Genomic DNA, 22,119 nt, shown 5'->3' on the forward strand with positions numbered 1-22,119 from the left:
ACGGTGATCCAAAATGAACATACCAGTTTCATAAAACTATCATGAGTGCAGACTATGGAGAAGACACCACTTGTAACTTCTAATTGTAGCACAAATATCACTGTGGCTTTTATTTTGGGGGCTTTCTTTCTTTAATGTTTGTTTATTTCAGAGAGAGAGAGAGAGACAGTGCAAGCAGAGGAGGGGCAGAGAGGGAGACACAAGAATCTGAACAGACTCCAGGCTCTGAGCGGTCAGAACCAAAGCCCTATGCAGGGCTTGAACTCATGAACCGTGAGATCATGACCTGAATGAACCAAAGTCAAACGCTTAACTCACTGAGCCATGCAGGCATCCACTTTTTTTTTTAATTCCAGTATAGTTACGTACAGTGTAATATTATTATCGAGTATACAATGTTCAACAACTCCATCACCCAGTGCTCATCACAAGTGCCCTCCTTGGAAGTTAATGGAGGACGAAGTGGGAGAAGAAGGGGAGAAATAGTTGGGGAGAGGGAGGGAGGCAAACCATGAGAGACTCTTGAATGCTGAGAACAAACTGAGGGCTGAGGAGGGTGGGGGAGAGGGGAAGGGGGGTGATGGGCATGGAGGAGGGCACTTGTTGGGATGAGCACTGGATGTAATACGTAAACCAACCTGATAATATACTATTTAAGGAAAAAAAGTCTCCCCCCCAAAAAAACAAGTGCCCTCCTTAATCACCTGTTTACTTTTTTGCATCATACATAAAAGTAAATTCAAAATAGATTAAAGACCTAAATATGAGGGGCGCCTGGGTGGCTTAGTTGGTTAAGTGTCCAACTTTCACTTAGGTCATGATCTCACGGTTCATGGGTTCGAGCCCCGTGTCGGGCTCTGTGCTGACTGCCAGCTCAGAGCCTGGAGCCTACTTCAGAGTCTGTGTCTCCCTCTCTCTCTCTGACCCTCCCCTGCTCACGCTGTCTCTCTCTCTCCTAGAAATAAATAAAAATATTTAAAAAAATAAAAGACCTAAATATGAGACTTGAAACCATAAAAATCCTAAAAGAGAGCACAGGCAGAAATGTCTCAGACATAGGCCATAGCAGCATTTTCCCTCCAGAGGCAAGGGAAAGAAAAGCAAAAACAAACAATTGGGACTACATCAAAATAAAAAGCTTCTGACAGGGAAGGAAACAATCAACATAACAAAAAGGCAAACTACTGAATGGGAGAAGATATTTGCAAATGACCTATTTGCTAAAGGGTCCATATCCAAAAACATAAAGATCTTTTTTAGTTTTTTACTTTTTTTTAAGTTTGATTGTTTGAGAGAGAGAGTGCACGTGGGCGCATGCGAACAGAGGAGGGCTAGAGAGAAAGAGATGGAATCCCAAGCAGGTGCTGTGCTGTCAGTGCAGAGCTGATGAAGTCCCACCAGGGGTGAGATCAAGACCTGAGCTGAAATCAAGAGTCAGATGCTTCACCAACTGAGCCACTCAGGTGCCACTTTTATAGTTTTTTAAAGCAATGATATTATACTGCTGGATCATTTTCAACCGTTGTGAAAATAGAGTCATTGAGAATCAAGTTGTATAGTAACATGTAACCATTTTCCTTTTCCTTAATCAGTTGGGTGATAAAAAGCAGCTTTATTGCTTTTCAATAGGGAAGGGGTAAGAATATGAAGAAACTTTTTATAGCCACTTTTCACTATTTAGAAGTAATAAGGAACATTTGGGGTTGTTTACCTAACCTGTAGTTCCTTTATTCAAATTCATTCTATTCAGTTATTCAAAGTGCTGTTAAAAAGAAAGTTCTTTTGATTTTTTAAAACAGCTAAGAATTATTCATACCATTTCAAATGAATCCACTGTGTCTGTATAATAGACTCTACATATATAGTTATGGTTTTATATATATATATGTATATATATGGCTTTATATATATATGGTTAAGGTGGGTTTGGATTTAAAGGAAGTTTTCAAATGCCTGGGCTTTGCCTGAATGATGCCAAATAATCAGTCTGATATAGCAATTCATTCTTTAATCTATTGATCAGGTAATTAATAAAGGCAATATGCCAAAAAGCCTAAAAGCACGTGAGTGTAAATGGATTAAGTTACCCTAGAGAATAAAATGGTATGAAAACTAGAAATCAGCATCCCAAGGAAGGATGACAGGATGAAATTAGAGCCACAAAGTAGAAGTTAAGAACACATCCCCCCCCTCAATAAAATAACATGCCAACAGCATTCCAACTGAATTGTCTTCATTAGATTGTTTTTATTAAGATTTTTCTTTTTAAAATACATAGTGGATTAGATTCCTAAGTCATTTCAAGGATGCATATAGGGAATCTAATAATGCTTTCAAATACATAAAACCATAAGAACAAATTTCATTCAAAATTACAATGACAAAATAATACACAAAGATGCACAAAATCTTTATTAAATAAAGCCCAATAATTCCTGATATAAGAAAATGGACTATGAACTGGTTTATAGCATATAAAAAAGTTCCCAAAATAAAACAAAATTTGCAGATAAAATCTGTCTACACACATTGCCATTTACGTTTTATCACTATTTCCCCTCTATCTGGACATCCTTCCTCCATACACCTGTTGCCTAGTGCTGTTCCCTGAATCTTCTCAACCATGTTCTTCCACCTGGATGGTGACCCACTCCTTATAAAGTCTCTTCAAGACAACATCACCGTCACAAACCTCCCACTGTTACCAAGCTTTGACCTGGGCTGCCTCTCCCAGTAAAGGGCAATAAGGTAATATACAGTAGTTCTAAGTGATGACAAGCCTTTTGTTATCTGATTAGGTACATTATCTGCATGGCTACTTCCTCATGCTAAAAGTGAGCCATTTCTGATTCTCACTAAATTCTGTATTTGTAGTCAACAGAATTAGCAATCCAGACAGAGAATCAGAAATAGAGACAGAGAGAGAAAGGAACATAATAGATTCTTTTTTTAAAAATCTTTTAATAGTTTTTATTCATGAAACAAAGAGAGACAGAGCATGAGTTGGGGAGGGGCAGAGAGAGAGGGAGACACAGAATCTGAAGCAGGGTCCAGGCTCTGAGCCGCCTGCACAGAACCCAATGCAGGGCTCGAACCCAAGAACCACAAGATCATGACCTGAGCCGAAGTCGGATGCTTAACCGACTGAGCCACCCAGGCACCACGAGGAACAAACATCTTAAAACACCTAAAAATCCCGTTAGGTATCAAGGGAATATTTGCAGGGAAGTGGTGGTCAAAAGCATTAAAAATCAGCTATATGCACTTGAGAATTTTATGTAGGGTAGCCCAGAGCTAATGGCGGTCCCCAAGCACAATGCAGGGGTACCAAATACCTGTTAACAAAAATTGTAAACAAAACCCAGCACAGATTAGATCTGAATTCTTTTCTACGTAGGACAATGACCCCTAACTTGGAGACCACCAGCTTCCAAGTGATGACAAAGTGGGTCTTGAGTCCACACACAAAGCCAGCATTGCCGATGGACTAAATAAACCACATGCTTCTCAAATAGAGGGATGACTACTCCGCAGGTGTAAACAGTTGATGATGTGATTAATGAAATCCAATACTCTCAAGGTATTGAACTCATTATTACTTTATCACTGAATATCTTCTCAGCTAATATGCAGTAAGTGTACAACTGAGTCCTTGAAAATTTTGCCATTATAAAAAGTATTTTCAAACCAACAAAAGGGTTAGGCATCACCACTGTAGGGTTCTATAGTGAACTCTCCAAACAAGGTGTGAGGTCCCTGGGTCCCAGCACCTCAATATATACATACATAGGCTGACCTCTTTTCACAGCGATGAATGACAAAAATACATGCAGTGTAGTAAGATTTACTGACAGGCATAAAAAGAATAGATTTTCATTTACAGTAATACAATTTAAGTAACAAAAGGAAAATAAATAAATATATACACACATATGAAAGTCCATATAAAAATATGTTAATTTAATTTAGGATCTTCTCCATAGATCTGCTAACCTACACAGAGTACACTGAAATGCTTCCTTAGCATACATGGCCTCTAATCACTAAGCTAAATGAGCCCACAAGGCTGTTTCACACCTGTTTTCCCCCTTCTACTCTGCAAAGAGCTCTAGTTTCATTAGCAGAGTGGTCCTTTAAAAACAATAATAACAAATGAGGAAGGGAGACTAGATATGAACTCCTCAGCAAACCTAAGGCAGGTTGACTGCCTGGTCCTCCTTGAATTTGGGGATCTTCTTAAACTCGCTTTGCTTCTTGAAAAAAAGTTGGGCCAGGATGTGGTCTGCTGTGGCCTGGAGATAATCGTCCATGTCAAGGGTTTGCAACTGGCAGTGAAAACCGAAACAAGATGTATCAGCGCCAAAGTACTTAAGATTCCTACAAACATCTTACAGACATCAAGGATACAGAGGATACTTGGCTCTGTAACTTTTCACAGCTTGGAATTCCTGGGAATGGTCACCTGTCTGCCTGTCTTCCTTTGGCATGGGGAGCTCACCTTTTCAATTCTGAGAGTAAGGAAAGTTTGATTGATGGGTAGAGGTGCTGAGGCATCCCCGTTGGAAGGGGTGTCTATCCTGCTGAAAGGTAGTTCCCTTTGATAAGGGAGGACCTTGTCTTCCGGTGAGCAAGGACTGGTAACAAAAGGGCTTCTCACAGCTCCAGGCCCAGCAGCACATGACAGAGACACACTTTGCTGCCTAATAATGACCCTCATGCCTCACAGCCAGACCCAGGCCTCTCTCCACTGGACTGATACTCTCTGCCCATCTGGCCTGGCCATCCAAGTGGCTGGGCCTGGCGATCTGTCCTTGTTTCCTCTATCACTCTCTTTCTTTCTCAGTCAGCCCCCCTCAATTTGTCCCTCTGTATTTGTCTCACTGTGTGTTTGTCTCTCTCTGTATCTATGTGTGTTTTTTTCTAAGTTGGCTCAGAGTGTGGGACTTCGGAGAAAATTCTAGAATCCTAGAATGACTAGAAATACTAGGTCCCTTTATAACCAAATGAGATTATTTGATTCTCCTTCTCTTCACACACAGATTCTGCCAGTTTGTTCGTTCGTTCATTCATTCATTCACTCATTCATTCACTCATTCATTCATTCAGCTCACATTTACTGAAGGTCCCCTGTGGTCCAGATACTTTGTTAAGTAGGATATTCTGTACATCACTGGCACTCAGCAATCTCTCTTCAGCTGGCTTATACTCACCTGGTCTCCAGTGCTGAAGGCAAGAATGAGAAGCAAATCCTCATCACATGTGCTCTTAATGTAATGCTGAGTTCCCATGGGGAAAAATACCACATCTCCAATGTGAATATTAAACTCTATGATACCCTGAGTATTAATAATGCCAACCTAAAGAGAAGGAAAAAAATGTTGAAGTTGAGCAAATAAAATCAAATGTTCATTATTAATAATGAAGAACAGATTAATAAAACCACTTCTTAGTGAGGGTAAATGGCAGAAAATGGAGGCCGTCTCTCATAAAATCTTCTGTTTCTGAGACATAGTCCCAAAGAAGTCAAAATATACTCATTATAGTAAATGTTCCTCGACATGCATTAGTGAATTCAAAACTGTGGGACATCATGCAAAAAGAGCACCGGTCACAATGTTCTAATTAAGGGTTATAAGTTACATTCCCTAATGAGGCAGAGATTTACATTTCAGGGTTCTGCTGCCCCTCCCCCATGCCCTCTTTTCTACTTGGTTGGGAAAACCCAGCCTCCTGGGAGAGCAGCAGCTTAACAGTCTTCCTTAAAGGAGTTAGACACTAAAGGAGCACTCCAGTGCCCACCCATGAGCGTACAAGCACACCAAAAATAAAATCTGATCCTTGAAATATAATTTGTGAGAGATTACAATGCCTGTTTCCAGTTTATTAAAGCCTTCACCTCTAAAAACATGGAACAGAACTTTTGCTGTGGATGAAATAATAAGTGCATTTCAATCTGGTTTGGTTCTTTCGGCCAGGATTGAGACAGGTATAAGCCATAAATCCACCTGACTTGTGTAAGCCAATGTAGAAGGCCTGTGAAAGCCCGGAAGAACTACCATCAAGTCACTACTGTGACATGCTACTCAGTGTGGCTTTTCTTACGGTAACCGTGTAGTTGATCATCCAAACCAAGACTCTCTGAAGAGTCACCAATTTCACCAAGACAAGTGTCCATCAGAAGGATCGTGCACAAACAGGGTTATATGATGGCCCTACTGACATGCCACCACCCTCCTCAGCCATCCCCACTCACACAGCACTGAGAGGCAAACAGCTATTTCATACTCCCCAAAGGGCGGCACATTAAAGCTTGCATGACCTAAAAATGCAAAGCTCTGAAAACATAAAAATGTTCCAGACCCCTCACCATAAGTAATGACCTCTTTATCACTACTGAATGTTCTTAGCCTCTTCTCATGCCAATATCAAAGTTGGAAGCTAGTTAGCAGGACCCGTACAGTATCTTCTGTGGAAACTATGCCCAGAAAGCTGTTAGCACCAGTCTTTCAACATTACCAACAATTGAACCAAAACACAGGAAAACCTCATGTTTGCTTCTTTCTGAACCAGAAAGGAAAGTTCAAAAACCTGTTCACAGTGAAATTACCTTTGCACATCCACTTATTACATATCCCATTTCATTTGCATTAAAATGAAAATGTGGCTGTCGTAATCCATTGTTATAAATCCTGAGTGTACTCAAAGTGAGGGCATTTTGATGCTTGGAAAAGAAAAAAAAAAGTAAATCCAGTTATTCAGCAAACATCCTACTTGGCAACTTAATCACTCACATAATCATAACTAATCTTTATGCGGTCCTCACTGAGAACATGGAATTTTTTATGTCCCCTACATTGATTATGTCACTTCTTCCTTATAACCATCTCATAAGGTAGGCAGTATTATTCCCCACCGTTTTTGCAGGGGACAAAAGTGCAGTGTAGATTAGCTGCATAATTTACTTAGGGTCAGCAGTGGAGGGACTGGATTTAGAACCAGGGAACTTGCTAGTCATCGTGCAAGGCAGCCAGTTGAGCATTTAAAAACAAATGAAAGAGAAATCTCACAAGCATCCAGTCCTATGATAAATGTAACCATCCATGTCGAGAAGTGAAGCTCCCAAATCCACATTGAAGCCTCAATTAATAGTTTACATTAATCAAATCAACCAATGTTTGACTAGATGTTTCCTTTTCCTTTCTTCCAAAAGAAAGCTGAATCCAATCTAAATCTCATATTTCTTTTTTTTTTAATTTTTTTATTGTTTTTTATTTATTTCTAGGAGAGAGAGAGAGAGACAGCGTGAGCAGGGGAGGGTCAGAGAGAGAGGGAGTCACAGACTGAAACAGGCTCCAGGCTCTGAGCTGGCAGTCAGCACAGACCCCGACGCGGGGCTCGAACCCACGAACCGCGAGGTCGTGACCCAAGCGAAAGTCGGACGCTTAACCGACTAAGCCACCCAGGCGCCCCCTAAATCTCATATTTCATCCATCTTAATGATCATCAAAATGTTTTTTCCTCAGGGGCCCGGGGTGGCTCAGCAGGTTAAGCATCCAACTCTTGATTTGGGCTCAGGTCATGATCTCACTGTATGGGATTAAGCCTTGTGTCGGGTTCTACACTAAGAGCATAGAGTCTGCTTGGTATTCTCTCTCTCTCCTCTTCTCTCTCTCTCTCTCTCTCTCTCCTTCCCCTGGCTTGCATGCTCTCCCCCTCTGTCACTCCCTCCCTCTATTTCTCGCTCTCAAAAATAAATAAACAAACATTTAAAAAAAATATTTTTTCTCAATTACCTGATTCAGGAATTCACTAAAAATTTGTTCATGATTGCTTAGTTCACTTCCATTTTTCCAGTATTGTGCCAGTTGTATTACTCCTCCTGGAAATCGATATTCTTTTGAACCTGAGTCAGATGAAATTGAAAAAACAAAGATAAAATACTTCAGTGTGGTACTACAATAGGAGAGCCAAACGTAGCCCCACTAAGGGACATAAGCTCTTCTGCAGTCCCAGGAAACATGTGGTAGGAATTGCTACCACCAGACCCTATGTGCCCCTAAGATACTGATCTGAAACATAAATACATAATACATCAGATACTACCCTACCTTCCAAGCTCTTCCAAAATTTTGAACAGACTGTTCGACTCAGGGGACCTTGCTAGAGAACTCGACAGTTGTCATACATATCAATTTCCATCTCACCCTCAGTCAGTCCCCTAGGTCCTGTCAGTCCTACGTCTTTAAATTATTCTACTTCACAACAACTCTCTCTCTCTCAAAACTGTCACAGTGCAGGCCACCATCTTCCCTCACTTGAGGGACATCGAGAGCCCGCTGACTAATCTCCCTGGCTCTTATCTGGCCCCTTCTAATTCACTCTCCACAAATCAGCTAGATGGACATTACTTCAAAAAACTAACACCAACTCAAAAAGATATCTGTACTCCCATATTGACCACAGCATTATTTACAATAGCCAAGATATGGAAACAACATAAGTGTCCATCAACGGATGAATGGATCAAAGAAGATGTGGTATGTAGAATATTATTTAGCCATAAAAAAGAATGAGATCTTGCCATTTGAGACAATATGGATGAACCCTGAAGGCATTATGTCAAGGGAAATAAGTCAGACAGAGAAAGAAAAATACCATATGATCTCATTTATATGTGGAATCTAAAAACAAAAAAAAAAGCTCATAGATTAAGAGAACAGATTGGTGATTGCCAGAAGCAGAAAGAAAGGTGCCTGCAAAATGGGTGAAATGAGTCAAAAGGTACAAACTTCTAGTTACAAAATAAATAAGTCATGAGGATGTTATGTACAGTATGGCAAATATAATTAATAACACTGTGTTGTGTATTTGAAAGTTGCTAAGATCTTAAAAGTTCTCATTACAGGAAAAGAAATTCTGTAACTACGTATGGTGACAGATGTTAACTAGACTTATGTAGTGAACATTTCACAATAATACTGAATCATTATGTTGAACACCTGAAACTAATATAATGTTTTATGTCAATCAACTTCAATGAAATAAATAAAATAATTCTGAAAACTAAATACAAGAGTTGCCTGACTGGCTCAGTCAGTTGAGCATCCGAGACTTGATATCAGCTCAGGTCATGATCTCTTTATTCTTGAGATATAGCCCCATGTCAAGTTCTGTGCTGACAGTGCAGAGCCTGCTTGGGATTCTCTCTCCCCTTCTCACTGCCCCTCCCCTGGTCATTCATTATCTCTCTCTCTCAAAACCAAATAAAACTTTAAAAAATAAAAGTAAAAAATAAATACAAAACCTTATTGTGTCACTCTCCTATTTAAAACCCCTAACTCCTCCTCTTTTCCACCGAGATAAAGTATAGACTAGTCAGCATGGTTTCTAAAACCTGATTCTTAGACCCTCCTCTCTTATCAGCCTCTTCTCCTGAGACACCTCCAACCCCAACATACACCCCTCACACTTTGAAATCTTGTATGACATTCTCTTTTGCTTTTAATCCTTTTCTCTCATTTCCTACTCTGTTGAGAAATGTGTTTTTTCAAACTCCTCCTGGCTGTGACTCACTGTAAAATAAAAGCATGCTATATCCAATACACCTATATAATCACATATGTAAACACTTAACTAAAAAGGCTTCACAAAATAACATACTGTACCTTTAAGGTCATAAAAATATCTCCACACAAGACTGTCTGGAGACTGTACGTAACTAGGATTTATAACCAGCTCTGCCAAGTTGGGAGGAAGGTTGACTCCCTGATCCTCTTTTTGCTTATGGAATGTTCTAATGAAATTAACTCCACCTTCAGGCTGAAACACATAAAAAATCATGTAAGATATTGGTGAAACATTCTACAAATTTTAGTAATAGAAGGGTGGGTAGCTGAGGATAGGGTAGCATCGGCACAAGTGTGGCTTTAGTGGCCCCGTCAAAGGAGTTGACCTCAATTAGCCTAAGGCTTGTGATATTTATGAAAATCTTCTGACTTTTCAAGGCACTTTGGCTTTAAGTGTGTTGGTGTTTTATAATCATTATAACTCTTACAAAAATATACTCCTGTGTTCAGACTTACCAATACTCCCCTAATAACTCATTTTTCCGCTTCTACATGTAACATCAGATCAGGATCTATCTTGAGATAAATCTCAAACCCTCACTAGGCAGACTTCCAAAATTACCACAGAACTCCTTCCAGTTGCCACTCACAGGCCATCACCAATTCTTCTGATCACCCATTTGTATCGTCAGCATCCACATCTGGCCCTCTCCCTCTACACCCAGCAGTCTGGGCAGTCCCTCCATAATAATGTAACTATTTAGAGAGGCAAAAAGTAGCTTCCCTTTAGGAAAACTATGGGCTTCTCTGCATTAGGTTAGGAAAACACAATTACATCCTCTGTCCCAACTTTTCCCTGAGGAGCTCATGGCTTTTCAGAGATGTAGATTATAGTAATTTCTATTAACTCTATCAAAACTATTTGGCCAATTCATTATAGTTTCCTATAGAAGTCCTTCACAGAGGAAAGTATTTCAACAAGTTCAACCCAGTTTCAACAATTTCTTCCAAGTCTTTAGTAGGAACACAAGTTATGTTCTTGAGTCTACTACCCAAACCCTATCTTACTGACTATCCTACCCTAGAAACACAAATACTATGCTTTCTCCTCACACAGGGATCTGTTCTCAGCAGTGAAACAGACCTTAAGTGACCTGGAAGCAATGTCCTCAGGCATGGAAAAAAATACATCATCAACATCCAGGGTCTGAAGTTCCTCATGAGTGGAAAAGAAGAGCAAGAAAAAGCAGTCTTCATTCCCCACATTCTTTATCCAGTGCAGAGTATTCTTAGGGAAGAAGATCACTTGGCCAGCTGTAACATTGTAGGTGGTAACTGCACCACCATCATCAACCACCCCTATCCATGCTGTCCCCTGAAACATAAAGAGAAAACACATGCAACATCACTTTAGAGGAATGTTTTGCAAACTTTGTTCATTACCTCTCATATAACGTATCCTGATAGTCTTCTTTTACTAATCAGTTACCACCCTATGATCCTATGAAATGTTAACACCACAGATGCAATAAATCTGTAAAGTGTACATACATACTGCTTATGTAGTGTACACATTATCTGTGCTTTGTACATAAAAAAGAGTAGGATATTTTTACCTTCCAAGGACCAGTTTTTACCTCCTTGGGGGTAATATCACCCCCATTGAGAATTCAGAGTTCTAAATTCATGCTTTAGAGTTTGAAAAGACTTGCAAGCACATGTATGTGTTCATAAGTGGTCACACTGACATGCATCCTTGTGTACATTACTCATATGGATGCAAACGAATTTTCTAGATAAAAAGTCTGCATACAGTTTTAACAATAATACTAATAGAAAGAGTAAAGTGTTTTTACTCTGTGTCCAGATATTCTTCTCAGCACCTTATCTGACTTAATTCAATCACCCCTGCATCAACCCTGTGAAGCAAGTACCATTATTATCCTCATTTTATAGATGAGAATCTGGACAGAATGTACAATTTTCCCAAGGCTACTCAGCTAGTCAATGGCAAAGCTGGGATTAGGAGTAAGCAGTCCGGCTCAAAAGTCTACACTTTTTTTTCCAAGTTTTTTTTTAATGTTTATTCATTTTTCAGAGACAGAGTGGGGTGGGGGGCTGCAGAGAGAGAGAAGAAGACACAGATTCTGAAGCAGGCTCCAGGCTCTGAGCCATCAGCACAGAGCCCGACGTGGGGTTTGAACTCACAGACTGTGAGATCATGACCTGAGCTGTAGTCAGATGCTCAATCCACTGAGCCACTCAGGCACCACCACACTTTTTAAAATTGTGGTAAGTACACTTAATATGAGACCCACCCTCTTAGATCTTTAAGCCTCTGTTCTCTCATAAGAAGTAAGAGGTGTTTGGTCTCAGGGGCACCTGGGTGGCTCAGTCGGTTAAGCGTCCAACTTCATCGCAGGTCATAATCTTGCAGTTTGTAGGTTCGAGCCCCATGTCAGGGTCAGTGCTGAGAGCTTGGAGTCTGCTTCAGATTCTGTGTCTCCCTCTCTGTCTGCACCTCTGCTGTTCACACTCTCTCTTTCTCAAAAATAAATAAATATTTAAAAAAAGTTTTTTAAGAAGTGCTTGGTCTCAGATAGATGCAACTCTAATGTCTCTTCCTGTTGGAAATTCTAAAACTGAATGAATTATCAAGTATAAAAAAGGAGTTTTACCAACAACAAAAGTGTGTCACATAAAACTGTCTGATCTATTAACAAGATCACCAGGGTAAGACCAAACTCTGAAAGTGTCATGAGCACTTAATCACTACGGCATCCCCAGTATTTGGAATACAAAATGCAACAATAAATACTTTTCAGGATTAATGAATTATTTGAAATTCAAGTAAGAAAACACATTTTACCTCCAGCTCTACTTCACTTGACTCCCAGACAATTCTAAAAAGTCTGAACGACCAAAGGACATCCAATTGGCCTGATCTTAGGGACTCCAGGCTGAAAATCAGCAATCTGCTTTTTTCCTTAGAAAAAAATCTGCCATCTCTTTGATCATTAGATCAGAGCTACCAGTTTTAGCCTTGGCTCAAAGGATGGAACACTGATCCTATTTTAACAACAGCAGGTGAAAAATGATTTGATACTGAAGAAAGAAATTCAAAGTGATGCCAAGAATAATTGCAACAAACAGGTTAGTGCTTCGAGGCACCGCTAACTAATCTGACTGAACGCACCGCCAAAGCCTGGATGCTGTCTGTCACTGAATTAAGAAGGTTCTGCAACAACTAAAGTAATAGCTTGAGGACACACAGCTTAACCACTTCAGTGCAGCACGCAGGCAAACTGGTTATACCTGTGCAAGATAGCCATGTTCATTAGCATTGAAGTGCCAGTGAGGGGCCCGGAGGCCATTGCTTTTTATTCTCAGGGTCCCCAGAGTCATCTGTGATCTCTGACTGTTCAGGCTGCTGCCAAAAGCCTCTTCTTCAACACTGAGATAGTCTTTGACATCGTTCCTATACCGAGCCCACTGGATCGCACCACCGGGGAATTCAAACACCTGCAAAGTCATAAGCAAGCAACGGTCAACAGGGGGGCCATCTCCTGAGGAACACGAGCCCTCTGTGGTCTACAGAGAAAGAGGGAGGCCAACCAGAAAAGGCAGCAGTGGCGAGGCGAATACTGGAGCCCCAGAAGGGAAGAGGAAGAACTGGGCTGCGAGACTCAGGGAACGACAGGCGTGGTACTTACAGAGCTGTCAGTCTAGTCCCTGTGAGACATGACAAGAACACCTGTCCTGACAAGAGAATAGAGAGCTTTGCACGTGTCTATCTGCAGCTCTACCCTCCGCCTGACATAGAGCTCTCCACTACAGAGAAGCTCTGCCTGGAGCCAACCAACCCAATTCTTCCTCTTCTTGATGCTCACCTCCCTGCATCTAGACGGCCCACAGCTGGTTCCTTCCAAGGAGGAGGCCACAAAGCTTAGTAAACAGACAGTGGAAACTTTGTTTCAAAATCACCCTTAGAATAGATGATTCTTTTTCCTAAATGTGTGATGCATACCTTGGAGTTAGGTAAATGGTTTAGAAACTGGAATTTTGGATCCACAGCCTTTTGCACTGGAGGAGTCAGTGTTTGCAGAGGCCAGGCTTCGAGTCCTAAATGAACTTCTGGATGTGGCTGAGAGTTCTGAATATAAACCAGGGAAAGGATCAGTACTCCTACTGCTGTGGTGATGGTACAGGCCAGGAGACACACCAGGAAAACGTTCATCAACGACCACTGCCTCTTCTTCTCCTGAGAGAGATTATGAAGCCATTATTTTCTATTCTTGATGCAATAAAAATACTGCCTCCTTTCTCTATTTGGTTTATTTTTTCTTTTATTTAAAAAAATGCTGGATTTTGTGTTGGATAAATATACCTAGTAAAATAATACATGTTATAAATAAATACACACACACACACACACACACACACACACACACACACNCACACACCCCATCTGCCTTGCTGACACCCAAATAAACAAGGAGAAAACTAAACATATGAAAAGCTGAAGCACAGAATAAATTCCTAGAAAATAAGTAACCAGTTAAGTTTGTATATCAAGTACATTCCGGGGGTGCCTGGGTGACTCAGTTGGTTAAGCCTCCAACTTCAGCTCAGGTCATGATCTCATGGCTCGTGAGTTCGAGCCCTGCGTTGGTCTCTGTTTTATAGCTGGAGCCTGGAGCCTGCTTCAGATTCTGTGTCTGCCTCTCTGCCCCTGCCCTGCTCATGCTCTCTCTCTCTCTCTAAAATTAATAAACATTTAAAAAATTAAAAAATAATGTATTCCAGCATAGCGAATTAGCCCCTATTTACCAGTTTCTTCACCTGAAAATTAAAGAGGCTATCAAGACTATTTTCTAAGAACTTTTTAGTTCCAGAATGCACATATGCATTTACATGTACAGGTAACAAGCATGGGAAAAGTAACATATCAGTAAACAATTGGCCTGACAGGTCTCAGCCTCTTTGTCCCTCCCTCCTTCATTTAAATAGCTTCATTAAACCCCCTCCTTCCATGTATTACCAGTATGAGTTACTAACCCATCTACCAAGCCTGAGCACAATATTTCCATGCATTTCCATGTTACTATTTCCTGGTTTCACATTACAAATATATGCTAAAGACAACAGTATCATTTCTGTGAGCTACAATCCACATTACTGAAAGCTGTGAAGAGAATACACTCCCTATCCTTTGGACCAATTTGCCCTCACTCCTCTGACCATTACAATGGCTTCGTAAGGACTGATGTCATGGTCTCTTGTCCACTGTTCTCTGAATTCCTTCCTCTCCGAGCAGGCATATCTCTGATTACTAGCAACTCTAACATAGATGTTAATAAATTACTATTCTTAAATGATACATTTTACATAGCATAATCATGTATCAACATATCCAGTTTAACATTGTATCAGGGTATTATACTGAACCATAAACAACTCTTTAATACCTCAAGCAACAATTCATGGAGAGTTGGACCTTTACAGAGCCAATTCAGATATGAGCTAAGAGTTTACAAGCGAGAGAGAGCAAATCAAGAAATGCTCAGAGGAGATGCAACCTTTCCAAAGAGGGTTACTTAAGGAAAGCTGGTCTAAAGAAGGATTCTTTCCTGAGCTCCGCATAAAGGTCTGGGGGGAGCTAATCTCAGGACATCAATCTCCACCTTACCATTTTGAAGATGGTGTTCATCTTCCCCACAGGCAAAGTATTCTGCATTGCATCTTCATGCATTTCAAATGCTGAGTTGTCCATTCACAAAAAGAAGCAACCAATTCACTGAAAAAGAAAAAAGTGGGAAATGTACCTCTAGCAAATGGGGAGATCCCTGAGAGGTAAAGAATGTTAATTCTTAAGTAAGGGAGTACTTATATAGAGCTGAAAGTTAAGGAAATGAAATAAGGAAGCTGTCTCTTAAACCATAATCTTGAAAAACCCCTAGAGAGAATTGCCAAATTAGAGACCAATAAAACACTTTCATTGGTCCTCAACAATTTGTCCACTGATGACACATACACAGATAATAACAATTGATACTTATTTCCTTCTCTCACTATGTGTCAGGCACTCTCCTAAGTGCTTCATACATACATTCTGTGATTTAATTCTTAGAGCAATTCTATCAGGTACCATGAGTCTTCCCATTTTTGTGGATGAGGAGACTGAGGTATGGAGAGGTGCAGTCACTGCCCAAAATCACATAGTGAATTTTAGTGTCAGAGCAAAGCACCCTTGATCAGAAGATTTTTCATGACACTGGTCTTTTGCAGTTTCATGGTGGGTGCTTAGTCTAGTACCATCTCTTTCACCCAAATCAGTTCTGCCTCTAAATAATGGGACTGATTCTTCCATGTGGTTTACTGAAGCATTTTGTTACCTGAAAGTTAAATCTTCATTTAAAATTCACTTGCATCATATTTCTTGGTGATGTGTGGCAGCCTGAATAGTGTAAAAAAACATTCCTATAATCCATAAAGTCGTCCATCCTTCTTGCCTATCTTCCTACCTGTATTCCTTCAATAAACATGATTGAATGCCTACTACATTCCAGACCGTCTGCCACTCCTGTACAATGGCACAAGGCCTTTGAGTAGCTCATAACCATGCAGGAGAAATGGAAAGCAAACCACTACCAAAGACTATGCTGTGTTATGATAGATATATGGACAAGACCCTGCGAGGATACAGAAGATAGAATTGTGTCTGAGGTGAGGCTTCTCTGAAGTCATAATTCTGAGCTGAGTCTTAGAGCCCCAGCATGGCTGCATCACTAGGTAGGCACAGTTAATTACACTCTATTCCATATTTCCGGCTTGTCTATAAGCAGCTCTGGAACATTCCATATGATAAAACTGTAAACCCTATCTGGGCTAGGCAGCTCAGGATCCAACAAGGATGCAGACTGTCACTGTGCTCAAGTGATAAAGAGTTGACACTACGGCCTTCCTATCGTAGCTCATCAAATGTAAGCAGCAGCTATGCGTCATACTAATTTAGCCTTTTCCAGTAAGACGTGGAACTTAAATGTCGGGCACTGATTTTGCAGTCATACAATTGTTTCACTGTGGGGCCAGTAAGGTGATGTCATCTTGTTATCAAGGTCCATAAAATGCAATGTTTCTCTTGTTGGATTTTCTCTGGGCATTTGTAAGCTAGAATCCATTCAACACCTTAACATCTCTGAAAATGGGCTGTGTCTTACAATGAGTGGTCTCTAAGCCTCAGTGAAAGCTGCCACTTTTCCTTGGTCTTATCGGCAAATTGTACTATTCATATAGTACTTCATAACTTCAAAGCAAGTTTTACACGATTTTGTATTTTTCTGTTTTTCTTTCTCGCAAGTATGAAAACACAGGCTTCTGTCACCTCTGGGAGCTACATTTAGCATTTATTTGTCTTGATGGCAAAACAAGCAAATCATCAACCAAGCGATATGAAAACTCACTTTAGCACTAAACCAAAACTGCTGCAGCCAGATGAGGTCCTTTTGATCTTTGCAGAAATGAAAACGGGGGGCGGGGGGGGGCAGGGAGGCTCAGGATTCCTCCCAAAGTAAAACAGGAAGTCACTGGCAGAGCCAAAACAAATGCCCAGCTCTCCCACTTTCAGCCAGAGATTTTCCTATTTCTATCTGCTGCAAGGGAACCTCGTGCCTTTGATATATGTGTACATAGTTCAAGGTGAATGGAAGCAAAACAGTGGAAAGCATGTTATCAAGATCATGTTAAGACATGTGAATGTAACTGAGAGGTGCAGCCCAGAGCCCACTCGGTAGTGGGTATGCTAGCCGTTCACACCAGCCATAGAGGTAGAGTCGTTTCTGCCAGACCACAAGTGCTTGGTAGGCTCAGAAGAAAATTGGCAGAATTGCAAACTGAACCAGAGGCTACAAGTAGCAGCCAAATCACCAAGCAGGTGCCAGACAAAGAGTAGAACGTTAGTGACCCCATTTTTCCAACCACCCATTCTTTGTAATATACCTAATCACACATGGAATAATCACTTTTAAACAACCGCCATACTACTTATGTGTTGTGGCCAAGACAAACATGGTTAATATCTCAAAACTGTGAAGAGCAATTAACGAATATATGCCCCATACTTTTGATGTGACTTCAAAATGATTAAGCTACTGTGCCTCCAAACATAAATACCTGCAAATATCTCCTCAGGGTCGCGTATGCTGTCAAATCGAATATTTGCCCAATTCAAACATAATTAGGAAATGTAAACATTTTCATTCATCAGTGGCCAGGTTTATACCCAAAATATTGAAGCATCTCAAGGGCACAGGCACCGAGCTGTCAGAACAGGAGTAGTTAGTTGGTATGGCCACTAGATGAATGGGTGCCAGATGAACATCAGCCCTGCCCATAGCTACAACTAGGGCACGAGTTTAGAGTGGAATGGTGAAGAGTGCAAATTCTGGAGCCAGACCACCAAGGTTTGGATCCTAACTCTGTATTTATTAGCTAATATACATAAATATACATAAAGCACTCAGCACAATGCCTGCATACAGTACATACTCAATTAGTGATTGTCTGGTACCCTTCTAATAAGTACAAATAGACTGGCTATATGTAAACCTATACTTTAAGATAGCATAAGGACACTTGAGTTCATAAACCATCTATGACCCCTTAAAATAATTCAGAGTACTACATTCTCACATTCTCACCTGTTACCCTGAACAATTTATAAATAGTCCTTATTTTTAAAATTAGAAAATTAGAGTAAAAAGACCTAATAGAATTTCAACTAAAACCCAGGTTTTCTTACTGCCATTCCAAGGAGGTTCCTATCTGGACCATATCTAAGAATTACAAAGCAAAAGCAATATAATCTTTTATATTCTCTTTTACATTTATATTCTCCTTTAACACCTTCATCTTCTTCTAATCTACCTTCTCGCATTTAATATTATTTAAACCATGATCACTTTAATTTCCAAAATGGGCAGTGCTGGGAAGAAGGCAGGAATCTTCTAAATTTTTTTAATGTTTATTCATTTTTGAAACACAGAGAGAAACAGAATGTGAGCAGGGGATAGGCAGAGAGAGGGGGAGACACAGAATCCCAAACAGGCTCCAGGCGCCAAGCTGTCAGCACAGAGCTTGATGCAGGGCTCCAACTCACGAACCACAAGATCATGACGTGAGCCGAAGCCAGACACTTAACCAAGTGAGCCACTCAGGTGCCATTATTTTTTATTTTTGGAATATTTAAATCTATCAGTAACCATCAGATATCTAACAAAAATCCATTTTTACTGTAGGAAATAGAAAATCACCATTAAAATATCAAAGTGATAATTGCTGCATGGAAGATCCCTCAATGGGTACCAAAATTACTGGTTGAAAGGTTAAGCTGAAAACAGAATATTCGTATATTCTTAAAGTATCTCTCCCAAATACTCAATAATTACACAAAAGGGAAGATAATGAGTACAGGGTGGAGAATCCCAGGACACACCATCCTGGCCAAGTGAATAAGGTTAGCATCATCTGTGATATATCATATGCCCTCTGATATGATGCACCAAGGACAGATTATCTCTGGTCTATGGTAGCCCTCCCAGTAATGCATTACTCTCAGTCTAATCATGTGAAAACATAAAACAAACCCAGAGTGACCTTTTACATAATTACTGACAGTAGTTACTGACTCTATAAAGTGGCAAGTCATAAAAGGCAAGAGACTAAGGAAACATGACAACTAAATGGATTGGATCCCGGCACAGAAACATGACATTATGGGGGAAAACTAGTGAAATATGAATAAGATCTATAGTTCAGTCACTAGCATTGTGCCAGATTTTAAAGATATTCCATGGTTATAAAGATGTTAACCACTCAGAGAATATCTGCAACCCCAAGGTCTGAAGTGTACGNAAAAAAAAAAAAAAAAAAAAAAAAAAGGAACAGTGAAAGAAGAGAGGAGGGAGGGCAGGTGGAGGAGAAAGGAGGGGGAGGGAGGGAAGGCAGGAAGGGAGAGGAAGAGAAAGAAAATCCTGAAAAATAACCATTACCTCTTTTCTTGGGCCCAGACTAGTTTATATTTCCCAACATCTTTAACAGTTAGATGTGGACATGTAACTGAGTTTTAGTCAATGCATATGAGCAGAAATACCATTCCAAGCTAAGACTTAAAAAAAAGAGAGAGAAAGCCCCCACCACATCCCCTCTCCCTTTCACCAGCTGGATGCAGAGATGGCCTGGAGATGGCAAAGCCACTAGAGAGAAGGAACCTAAGTCCACAGTTCACTGTGTAGGCAAAACTCACTTACCAACCAAGAACTCTCATTTCAAATTCTTGCATCAACAAATAATAAAGTTCTGTTTTATTTCACCAATATACATCTGGGCAGTCTATTTTTTTACCACAAAGTAAAACAAACATATTTATTCCATCTCCAGCCATTATTTTCACTAAAATTTGCTGCCAGGTTTAGTTTTTAAATGTTTATCTCCATTCCAAGGGCTAGGAGCATATGAATAATAAATTTGGCAAGTGCTAAGTGCCCTTGACTACAATATCTATCAAAAAGGTAAACTGAATATATATTAAGGTATAACTCTTCATTAAATGACTTGAATTTATTTTCCTGGAATACATCCAATCATAAAAGAATACTGTTTTACTTAGACAAACTGGGTCAACTAGAGCTTACATGACTAGTAGGGAAGAAAAGGCAGTACTTCTATGTTCCAGTAAGAACATTTCCCCAACTTCCTCTATCTCCAGGTTAGATAACCTTTTATAAGCATTCACATGGCATAGGCTGATAAGATAATGTTGGGCAATTCTTTCTGATTACTTCCTTTGAAATCTCTACCAGTAACAAGATTGATCAATGCTTTCAATATGCAAAGGTTTCTGATCTGTTGTTCAACTTTCAGATGACCACTGGATGTTGCAGATATATGAGGATGTACTATAAACAAAAAACTGCAGAGATCACCAAAGTCACAGATGACATAGGCCCTTGCCTCAAAGACTGCAATGTAATGATTCATTCCAGCTAACAAATGTACAAGGAAAATCAAACAAGAAAAACACAATGTTTTATGGTACCCTGTTAACAAGATGGGGAAATCCCCTTACTGGTCCCACAGAGAAAACTTAAGCATTTATTTTAAATATTTTATATCCTCAAAATCAATGCCATACATTTAAATTCCAGATCCTAATGGAAAAAGGCTCAATACACACTCCCCCTGCTCCCACACTCCACCATTATCCATTCCAACATGGTCTCAGGAAGAACTCAAATATTACAAGAGTTATATGGGTATGAGCTTCTAAAATAAGTGTCAGAATGAGCTCTGAATTTGAGAAATTAAGAAAATTAAAATATTCAGGGCCCTTGGATGGCTCAGTCAGTTAAGCCAGTCTGACTCTTGATTTTGGCTCTGGTCATGATCTCAGGATTGTGGGATTGAGCCCCACATTAGGCTCTGAACTGGGCCTGGAGCCTGCTTAAGATTCTCTCTCCTGTCCTGTCTCTAGCTACCACCTGTGCTCACTCTCTCTAAAAAGGAAGGAAGGAAGGAAAGATGGAAAGAAGGAAGGAAGCAAATTAAAATGAAAATATTCCATTCATTCAACTCTACTTAACAATCTGATCTTGGACTATTTCCTTAACCTTAAGTCAGTTTACTCATGTGTATAAAATTAAGGCTAGACTAAATGGACTTAAGAGAGTCTAGCTCTACCCACTTAAATTAAGGATATAATTATTTTGAGAAAAAGCATTAAATTGCTAGCTTCCCAACACTCCCATTTTTTCAAGATTTCCTTGACACAGTGATTCAGGATATTCAACATTGCAGTTATTTTTCCCCAAACGAAGTTGTTTCATATGGAACTTACAGTGCCAATCTAAAAGCATATTAGCAGAGAAAGATACCTCCAGGAAGGCCACTGAGTAATTATATGAACAAGAAACTAGCTGAGTCCAACTCCAGAAGATGTTACCACTGAAGGGAAACAAATTTTCCCACCCCAAGATAAGCCTCTTCGGCTTATTGATTATTTTAAGCTGGTTATTTTTAAGAAACATCAGAAATGAGAGAAACTCTGAAAACAAAGTGGAAGTTCCCTTAAGGGAAATATCATTAGTAAGGGTGTTTCCCCCATGATATGTCAGAAAGAAGGGAGATGACTCAATCTCAAGAAAAGTCTTATCAAAGAGAAGGCATGGACTTAAAGCTGCGTAACAATCTTACTCTTATTTACTATGTTTGTCCTGGTAACCTCCCACGACTGACTCCCTATCCCCAGCATCTTCTATCTTTAGCTGTCAATGGTATTTAAGATGACAGTTTTGGCCATTATGAGAGTTACTCACTTTTCCTGACTCTCTCCCATATATGCTGGAGGTATAGGCATTATTATAAACATTTGCTTGATTTTCTCTTGTTAATTTGTCTCATATTAATTTAAGTCTTAAAATTGGTGCCAAGCACAGGAATATAAATATATAAGTTGTGTCTTTCTTACTCTTAGGGTAAGTGGGTGCTGGTAAATAAA

The 22,119-nt window shown here is 39.9% G+C and overlaps 1 protein-coding gene across 2 annotated transcripts in view; it reads right to left on the reverse strand.

The window, feature by feature from the left end:
* Positions 1-3,963: 3,963 nt before the first annotated feature.
* The window catches only part of LOC144242609 (lung adenoma susceptibility protein 2-like), a 60,270-nt gene continuing 42,114 nt past the window's right edge, over positions 3,964-22,119 (reverse strand). The window contains exons 2-10 of one of the 2 annotated variants that reach the window (XM_077777585.1): positions 15,256-15,363; positions 13,594-13,827; positions 12,882-13,088; positions 10,711-10,941; positions 9,666-9,819; positions 7,794-7,903; positions 6,608-6,721; positions 5,211-5,357; positions 3,964-4,325 (exon numbers count right to left, since the gene is read on the reverse strand). In XM_077777585.1, the coding sequence (XP_077633711.1) occupies positions 4,191-4,325; positions 5,211-5,357; positions 6,608-6,721; positions 7,794-7,903; positions 9,666-9,819; positions 10,711-10,941; positions 12,882-13,088; positions 13,594-13,827; positions 15,256-15,339 (1,416 nt within the window). In that variant the 5' untranslated portion in view covers positions 15,340-15,363 and the 3' untranslated portion in view covers positions 3,964-4,190. Of the gene's footprint in view, positions 4,326-5,210; positions 5,358-6,607; positions 6,722-7,793; positions 7,904-9,665; positions 9,820-10,710; positions 10,942-12,881; positions 13,089-13,593; positions 13,828-15,255; positions 15,364-22,119 lie in introns of those variants that run through there. The other variant, XM_077777583.1, reaches the window with a different exon arrangement.

The sequence above is a fragment of the Crocuta crocuta genome, unplaced genomic scaffold, assembly GCF_008692635.1.
Source record: "Crocuta crocuta isolate KB4526 unplaced genomic scaffold, BGI_CrCroc_1.0 scaffold36, whole genome shotgun sequence".
NCBI classification, from domain to species: domain Eukaryota; kingdom Metazoa; phylum Chordata; class Mammalia; order Carnivora; family Hyaenidae; genus Crocuta; species Crocuta crocuta.